Below are 9342 nucleotides of genomic sequence, written 5' to 3' on the forward strand. Positions count from 1 at the left end.
GCCAGGCAGGCGCTGTGCCGCTGAGCTAAATCCCCAGCCCCTACATTCCTTCAGCAGTGCTGTTGCCTGTGCCTGCGATGCCCTTTCCTCTCCTGTCTGGTAGGGGTTGCACAGGGTGTGACCCCCCCCAAAGGGTCATGGGCCAGAAGTGTGATCCTCAGTGAGGCTCTGCTGGAAGGCAGTGGAACCTTTAAGAGGCAGGACCTAGAGGGAGGAGTTTAGGTTATTGGGGGCGTGGCCTCCAGGTGTGAACAGTTCTCTTGGGTAGGGAGGGTGAGCTGTAAACAGAATGGGAACTGGGGTTGGTGTGTCCCACCTGTCATCTCAGCACTCTGGGAGGCTGAGGCAGGAGAAAGTCAAATTCTAGCCCAGCCTAGGTAACTTAGCAAGTTAGTGAGATCTTGTCTCAAAATAAAAAATAAAAAAAGGGCCGGGGATGTAGCTCAGTGTAAAAGCCCTGGGTTCAATTCCAGTATCACAAAAGAAGAAAAAAATACATAAATAAATAAATGGAGTGAGACATCCCCTCCCCCACCCTGGCTTCCTGCCCCACTGCATGACCCCTCCCTCTCACACACTGCCCTGTGTTGTGATGTGTCTGCAGCAAGGTTCTCTCCAGAGGAGGGCTGATGTCGGTGCCACACCCTTGCCCCCTCCAACCATGAGCTTGATAGACCCCTCTTCTTTCTCAAATCCCCAGCCTCAGGTGATTCATTATATAAGGACCAGGACAAGGACTGATACAGCGTCATGTTTCTGGTGTGAAGACCAGAGAGGTTAGGTCACTGGCTCACTGTCACACAGCAAGGACAGATGGGACCCACGCATACGTCATTGCCTGAGCCACAGCACACCCCGAAGAGTGGCTTTTTATTCTTCACGGTGGGGTTGAGACCACAATCCAGGATTTGTATTACTTGTTGAGAGCTGAAACAAATTGAAGGCACACCTTGTGTCCCCAGAAAGTGTAACCCGCATGACCCACCCATGTCCTCCCTGCCTGCCCTCTTCCCTGTCTGCCCCTGGCTCCCCCTGGTCCAGCCACATGGGTCTCCCTACTGCTCCTGTAATGAACTGGGCTCTGCCCCAGGGCCTTTGCATGTTTTTTCCACGTCCTCATCCTTTAGGTCTCTAATGACACATGCACTCTGGGCCAGGTAGGCTGGTGCAGTATACAACCTGAACAACCACACACAGCCCCCGCCTGCAAAGTCTACAACACGGTACAAGCAGTATAAATGCTCACCCGGAAGAAGATGTCTGCCCTCTTATATCTCTTTCCAAGTCCAGAAGCAGGCACATGGGTTTTTCAGCCAATCCCAAGAAGGGCTTGGCCCCAGTCCAAGTAGCCCTCCATCCCCTCCTCCCCACCATGCAGGACTCACCCCGGGCAAGGTCTTCTGCTCGTGCAGGGCAGTCTGAGCTTTGATGGCAGAGTCCCTGGCACAGTAGGTCAGGAAGGCACAGCCTGGAGTGGGGAAGAAAAACAGGGGGTGAAGAGGGAGCCCGTAGAGCCATGTCACACAGCATGACCCCCACAGCCAGAGGTGGGAACAGCCGCGTGCCCACCAACAGCAGAATGGGTGCACACAGTGTTCCACACATGGGACTATTACTCTGCCAGGAAAAGGATTAAAGTCCTGATACTGCTACATGGAGGATGGACCTTGAGGCTGTGCTGCTCAGGGAACTGAGCCAGATACAGAAGGACGGACACTGCAGGGTCCCACTCCCAGGAGGCCCCAGCACCACCAGATCCACAGAGACAGGAAGGAGATGGGGGTGCTGAGCCAAGGACAGGATGGGAGTCAGCATTTCCTGGGGACAGAGGCTTGGGCTGGGATGAGAGAGGCCTGGAGGTGGGTGGTGGGGATGGCGTGCAGCCGGGTCAGGGTACTAAGTGGTGTTGAGCTGCACAATTAGAAATGGTTCGATTGGCGGGATGTCATGGTGCACACCTACAATGTCAGCACTCTGGGAGGCTGAGGCAGGAGGATCACAAGTTTGAGCCTGGCTTAGGCAACTGAGTAACTGAGCAAGACCTTATTGAAAAAAATATATATATATATATTAACAGGCTGGGGATGGAGCTCAGTGCAAAGGTCCTGGGGTTCAGTCTTCAGTACCAAAGGGGGAAAAAAGGTTAAATTGGTAATTTTTATGTTATATATATTTTACCAAAATTAAAATTACAGCTGGTAGAGGCAGGAAGATCATGAGTTCAAGGACAGCCTGGATTACTAGTAACACCTTGCCTCAAAAACAAAGTCAAACAGCTTGCTGCTTGATCGGAGCTCTTTACAGATTCTACGTGTTTACCCTTTTTGAGGTAAACAGGACACAAACATCTACTGTTCTGTGGCTCCTCCTTCCCTTCTCTCCTCCTCTTGCTTTGCAGTACTGGGGATGGGACTCGGGGCCTTCACACTGAGTGCATCCCCAGAGCTTTCTATATTTTATTCTGAGACAGGGTCTCCCTGTGTTGCTAAGGTGCTCAGGCTGGGCTCGAATTTGTGATCTTCCTGCCTCAGCCTCCCAGGGTGCTGGGGTGACAGGCATGCGGCACTGCACCTGTTTTCTCTCTTCTTGAGGTTTCTGTTTTCTAAATTTTACTCCCCAAGGTTTTCGGGGAAAGGAATCGCCTTAAGATGAATAGTCTTTCTTGGAGGGGAGAGGGTACCGGGAATCGAACTCAGGACCTTGCGCTTGCCAGGCAGGCGCTTGTGCCGCTGAGCTATATCCCCGGCCCCCAACCACGAGCCTTAATAGCTGAGAAAAATCGGCAGGACTGGCAAGAAACTGGGCTGCGGGCAGCTGTAAAACAAGGGCGCAGCCCGCCCCACCCCCCTTGGGTCTTTATTTCCCTCACAAAGTCCTGGTCTGCGGGACTTGGAGCGTGGGGCCATGGGAAGGCAGAGCCAGGTCTTTGAAGCGACCTTAAAGCAAAATAGCAAGCAGCAAGGGCTGGGAGCTGGGAGAGGACACCAAAGCAGCGAGCGCCTTCCGAGCCGCGCCGCTGTCCCTGGTGCTGAAGCAACTCGGGAGCCGCTCGGGACGTCTCAGCCAGGCGCGGGGCTGCGATGGGGCGACGTCAGTGCAACCTAGGAACCCCAGAGGTCACCGGGAGCTGTGGGACACCTTGCCCCCAGAGTTTCAGAGGAACCAGCCCTGCCCACACCCTGACTTCAGCCTTCCAGCCCCAGAACTGTGAGAGAATAAATGTCTGGATTTTTTTGGGTTTTTTTCACACAGGGTGTGGCTGTGTAGCCCAGGCTGGCCTTGAACTCTCAGTGATCCTCCTGCCTCAGCCTTCTGAGTGCTGGGATCACAGGCATGCGCCACCACACCTGCAATCCAGGGTCTGACCCCAGGCAGCCCAGCTGTGGCTGTGCCCTAATGGCCGGGGCACCCTCTGAGGTTTCCCAGATGCTGTCCCCAGGTTTGTGTCTTTCCCAGATGCTGCCCCGCTCTGCAGCAGCTCTGGATGCCTCTTTCCTGAGTGTCTTTAATCATGCTGTCCGGGCTGCCTTGATGTCCAGAGCAGATTCAAAATGTTTCCCTTTCGTGGCCTTGGGGGAAGATGCACAAGTCGCACAGTAGCAGGTGGGTGACTAAGCTGGATGAGGACACAGCACCTTGTGCTTACGAGCCGCCTCTCCGCTGTATGGTGTGTGGCAGCAGCATTCATCATATCTTTGATCGCGCCCCATAAAGACCCTCAGGAAAGAGGACTCCAGAGCTGCTGCAGAAAGCAGCCAGCACCATGGGATCAGTGTGCTCAAAGTGAGGGGGAGGATTTTCAGCGGGACTCATGGGAATGTGGGTTTTATTGTAAGACATTTTTTAAAAAATTTTATTTATTTTATTTTATTTTTTTGTCTTTTTGAGACAGGGTTTTGCTATACAGTTCAAGCTGGCCTTGAGCCCACTTTGTAGCCCAGGCTGGTCTCAAACTCGCAACGATCCTCCTGCCTCAGCCTCCTGAGTGCTGGGATTACAGGCGTGTGCCACCACGCCCCGCTGTAAGACATTTTAAAATTTAAACATTCATCATATAATTTCGATCACCTCTTATAAGAGGATGTTGTGGGTTAAACTGTCTCCTGCATAATAAAAGATATGCCTGTTTTGGAACCTCGAACATCACTGCATTTGGATAAAGGGTCTCTGCAGGCAAACGAGAAGGTCCAGGGTAATGGGTGAACTCCAGGTGCACGCCACCCCCCGGAACCTCACTGTGTTTATGTTCACACTTGTGCTCCTGGTATGGATGGGGGAACCAAAACTCAGAGAGGCACAGCAGCTTCCTCGAGCCCACACAGCATGTCTGAGGCAGCCTCTGGATTTCTACCCAAATCAGGAAGAGAGTGGCACTTGGGGATGATTTCATTGAGTAAGCCTGTCCCACTGATCTAAGGGCCTGAATACACACACACACACACACACACACACACACACACACAGAGTATGCATGGGCATGTGTGCACATGCACAACTTTTTTTAATGAAAAAGACTTAGACTAGGTGTGGTGGTACACATCTGTCATCCCAGTACTCAAGAAGCTGAGGCAAAAAAAAAAAAAAAAAGGCTGAGGCAGGAGGATCGGCACGAGTTCGAGGCCAGCCTGGGCTACATGGTGACACCCTGTCTCAGAAACAAAAACTTCCCCAGGGTCCAGCCCAGTCCCCTTCACCTGGTCCCTGGCTCTCACCCTCAGCCCATAGGAGTCAGAGGGTGCTGCGAGCCCCTGAGTCAGGTCCCTCCCTCCTCTGTCCTCAGCCCTCCATCGCTTCCATCTCCCAGGCCAAAGCCCAAGTCCTCCTGCAGCCCACAGAGCCCTGCACAGCCGCCCTCCCCACCCCTCCTCCCCTGCGCCCTCTCTGACCCTTGCTCCCTCTGCTCCAGCCAAACGGCCTCCTGCTGTTTCTGCACCATCCCAGGTTGTGTCCTGCCCCAGGGCCTTTGCACATGCCTTGCCCACTGCCTGGACAACCTTTTCCTTTGCTTTAGAACAACAGCTTTCTCATCTGCCATTCCAGTCTCATCTCGAATGTCACCTCACTTTCACTGCCAAGGTAACACACATCATAACTTATTTTTGACCATGCACACCAATTACACTTTATTTGTGTGTATTGTCATTCTCCCCTCCCCAGACTGCTGTGTGTGTCTACAGCCCAGCTCAGTGCCCGGTGCACATCACAGGGGCTCCATGGCTCCTCCTCGATGGTTTGGCTGCCGGACCGTGCACGCAGGATTCTGTCCCACGCACGACAGCACTTGGGCTAATTCCAGAGTAACTCTCACAGTCACACCCGCTCGGTGAGGCGGCCCTCAGTACCTGCCATGTGTCACACAGCAGCTCAGTTCAGAGAAGATGAAGGCGCTTGTCCAAGATCCCACGAAAATAAAAACCAGAGCCAAGGCTGAGAGCCAGATCCCGAAGGGGATGATCAGCCATCTTCGCCAGACGCGGAAGGCCGGCCGGGCGCACCGGGCAGGCACCTGCCTGTCTTCCCCTCACCGCCATCCCGGTCCTCCTCCGCCCGTCCCTCAGCCCCCCGCCTCGGTGAGCACACGTGTCCACCTGTACCTCCGCAACCCCCCCCCACCCCGTCCACACTGTTATCACCCAACTACCGTCCACATTTGCATCCATCCATTCATCGGCTTCCAGCCGCCCACCCACCCGATTTGAATCTATCCACCCAAGCACCCAGTTTCCATCACCCAGGCGTCCATCTGCCCCTCCATCCGATTCCTATCCACGCATTCCGATTCCTATCCACGCACCCCCGTATTTCACACCTCCGGCCCGCGCCCCTCCCACCCCCAGCCCGCCGCACCCAGCCCAGCCAGTGACTCATCGGCCACTCCCTGCTCTGTCCCACCGCGTGCTCCCTGGAGGACAGGGCGTCCCTGCCTCCCCTGAGCGGCACCACCATGACAACGGCTGTGGCCACGACTGATGGCGACCAGGACCTCTGGACCGTGCGAGGCCGGCGTCTCCCAAACACAGCGCTCCCGCCGGTGCTGGCAAATCTCACTGTCTCTCCCTCCTCTCCTCCTCCAAGTGGCTCGGGGCTTGGGCCACCACGCTGCTGCGTGACCTGGGGTGGGGCGTGGTCCCCTCTGGGCTCCAATCTCCTCCCTGTCCCTGTGGAGGAGGAGAACACAGCTCCTCTCCCCCTCTCCCTCTCCTCTCCTCTGCAGCAGGGCCTCTCCTCCCCACCAGAGCTTTGCCCCGGCAGGAGCCGCCTGTCTGCTTACCCAGGGGCACAGGAAATTAACAGGCCTTTCCTCACTGGTCTGAACTCCCTGCTCTAAACTCCTCCATGGCTCCCCAGTGCCCTCAGTAAAACGTGCAAGATCCAGGAGTCCAGCTGCCAAGTCTCCAAACTCCTGCCTCCCCTCCCACCCTCCACAAGTGCCTCTCACATCCAGGCCTTCGCCACCCGGTCTTCTCTTCCCAAACCCAGGAAGGGAGACACACACACCCACCTCTTGCTCGCCACTGTGCCTCCTGTCCTTCATAGGAGGCCGAAGTGTTTGTGTGAATGAATAAAGCAGTGCTTCCTCCACCTGGAAAACTCCTGTTCAACCTTCAAAGCCCCAATTCTAAAGCTCCCCTGCATGCAGCTGGATTCCCCAAGCAGAGCTCCCCTTTCTTATCCAGTTTCCCCAACCTGCGCCTTTCTGTATCCCCCCCACCCCTGCAGCTGGACATGTCCATGTCTAGCTTTGGCCTTAAAGTCTAGTATACAGCAATTGCTCAATAAATGTCAGTGCAGGCAGGTGTATTAACACGCACCCTGTCCCACCATGGGTCCCTAAGGAAACTCTCTTAGTCCCTGATGGCAGTGTACATATACAGGCACGCGCACGCACACAGGCATGCCTGAACACAGCGGCGCTCAATAAATGTTCTCTGCCTAACCAGACAGCAGAAACAGCATCAACATCACAGACAGGAGGCTCCGGGGCCTCCTAAGGACAGCTGGGGAAACTGAGGCATGGTGGGAGATGCTCCTGAGTTAGACCCCTAGAGGTTACACTGAGAGCTCCGCGGCTGGGTCACTCCCTCCCCGCGCCTCCCTTCACCCTGGGCTCTCAGCCGCGCCGGAGCCGCGCTGCAGCCGCCCCTGCCCCTCCCCGGCTCCCATGGCAACGCGGCCCCCGCCACCCCCGCGCGCCCCCTCATCCCCAGCACTGCTTTAAGATAAATATTGTCATTAGCATGCAAATACGGGTGGGATTTGCATAAAGGGGGCCGAGCATAGCCACCCCGGGCTGGGGGGGCATTCACGTGCGGTCCCCACGTGGGGGGCACCTTACGGTCCCCTTGGAAGCAGGGTCCGTGCCACCAGGTCACCGCCCCAAGAGGCTTCAGGGGCCACTAGGAAGCCAGGGTCCCGGCTGGCGGGGGCAGGGGGCTGGATCCTTCTCCGGATGGGGGGCAGAACTGGGGCTCTGGGAGTGGCTGACCGGCCGCCCTGTACCCCTTCTCCCTCTGTCCTGGACCCTTGCTCCCTCGGGGTCCCGGCGTCCCCACGCATCCCTCCTTCCTGACTCCGGGTCTATCTCCGTCTCCATCACTGCCTCCTAAAAGCGGAAAAACAGCCCTAACCCTAACCTTGACCCCAGCCCTGCCCGAGCCCGCCTGACCCCGGCCTCCGCCCTCCCTGCCCGACCCCCTGCGGAGGCCTCGGCAGCCGGCACCCAGCCCGGGATGTCCGGGCTCTTCCCTCCCACATCGTCTTTGAGGGCCTCATCCTGGCTGGGGGGCTGCCACCGCTCTGCCCCGAAGCTCCACATCCCGGGCCTGGGAAGGAGAGGTGGGCGGGGGATGGGGGTCAGGACGTGGTCGTGTGAGGACCAAGGAGGGTCCCCCCCCCCGGCTCTTCGGGACTCAGTTTCCCTGAAATGCACTGATGTTCTGAAGCCCTTCTCAGTGGGGTCACTTCAGAGAGATTAAGGGGCAAAAATCAAGGGCAAGGCAAGCCTAGGTTACCCCTCCATCTGGGGCGCGAGCGCGATGCGCGGATATTCCCACTGCGGCCCTCCAGCCTGCACAGCTCCCCTGGCCCCCGCCCCACAGGACCCCACATCCGGGCATGCAGAGCCGCTTGGAGGATGTGCTCTGGGGGGAATTCTCTCCACCCCGGGGGCCCCTCCCGCGGCTCCATCCCAACAGTTGGCAGGTGCATTTCTGGCTCCCCAGAAATAAAACCACATAAAAGGAGTGCTGGCGGGAGGGGCCTAAGGTCCCTTCCCTCCCCCAGGAATCCTGCCTTCCCATTCAGCAGCCACCCTGCTTTGGCTAGGGCCCAGAGAGGGCCGGCACCAGCCAGGAATCACACAGCAGAGGCCCAGAGGCAGAGCCGATGCCCCTGGCTCCTGCCCGTGCCCAACTCACTCCAAGTGGCCAGGTCAAGTCCTGCCGGGTGTCACACAGATTGGGGACCCGTTACCTGGTGCATTCTGGGGGTAGGAAAGGGGGCAACCGGGCAACAGTCAGGACCCCTGAAAGTGGCTATCGCAGACACCCTGTGTCTCCATTTCCGCCCTCCGAAAGGATGCGCGAGACCCTGAGGTGCCCCCGGGTCCCAGCATTCTCCAGCCAGGAAAAAAAAAAAAAAAAAAAAAATACACTTCACTCCCAGAAACTGAGGCTCCGGCCCAGAGAAAGACCCGGCCGACCCCTCCACTGCTGAAGATTTCGGGGGGAGACGAGCGGCACAAGCAAGTCCTCTCCAGCACCCAGCTGTCCTCTGACACAGACCTCACCGAGGCCCCCGCAGCAACACCGGGGCCGCATGGACGGCCCCCCATTTTCCCCAGAGTCTTCCTAGAAATCGTGCTGAGACAGCCTAGGGATTGGGGTCCCCCATTAGCAGAGGACCCAGCCTGACTGCTGGTCAGCTGTGAGCCCCCCGCCCTCCTGGGCCAGCCACAAGGAGGAGTTCGATTTTCAGGTCCCCATTTTTGGGGGGGATGGCGGTCGATTTTGTAAAGAGGTGGAGGATGGGAGGTGTGCCCCCCCATCTGGAGGGTCTCAGGCGGAGGTGACAGGTCGGGGGCTGTCCCAGCTGACCCTCCCCAGGCCCTGCGGAAGCCATCATCCACCGACTCCTTCACCCAGTCCCTCTCTCCCTCTCTCTCTCTCTCATTCATTCATTCATTCATTCAACAAACGTGTATCTGAGCTCACCAGGCATGCCAGGCCGGGGAAGAGCGGGGAACCGGCGGACTGAACTAGGTCACAGGTCCGCGGCCGCCTCCCAGCCCCTCCGGGACCTGGTGGAGGACGGAGCCCGGGTGTGACGGCGTCAAGGCCCGGA

The 9342-nt window shown here is 57.3% G+C and overlaps 1 protein-coding gene across 7 annotated transcripts in view; it reads right to left on the reverse strand.

Moving 5' to 3' along the window:
- The window catches only part of Celf5 (CUGBP, Elav-like family member 5), a 31967-nt gene extending 22625 nt beyond the window's left edge, over positions 1-9342 (reverse strand). For 2 of the 7 annotated variants that reach the window (XM_013505241.1, XM_005405845.2), the window contains exons 1-2: positions 9213-9336; positions 1386-1468 (exon numbers count right to left, since the gene is read on the reverse strand). In XM_013505241.1, coding sequence (XP_013360695.1) covers positions 1386-1468; positions 9213-9219 — 90 coding nt within the window. In that variant the 5' untranslated portion in view covers positions 9220-9336. Of the gene's footprint in view, positions 1-1385; positions 1469-9212 lie in introns of all 7 variants that reach the window. The other 5 variants (XM_013505242.1, XM_013505244.1, XM_005405838.2 and 2 more) reach the window with 4 other exon arrangements.

This window comes from Chinchilla lanigera, unplaced genomic scaffold (genome assembly GCF_000276665.1).
Source record: "Chinchilla lanigera isolate Chin_1 unplaced genomic scaffold, ChiLan1.0 scaffold00094, whole genome shotgun sequence".
Taxonomy (NCBI): Eukaryota; Metazoa; Chordata; class Mammalia; order Rodentia; family Chinchillidae; genus Chinchilla; species Chinchilla lanigera.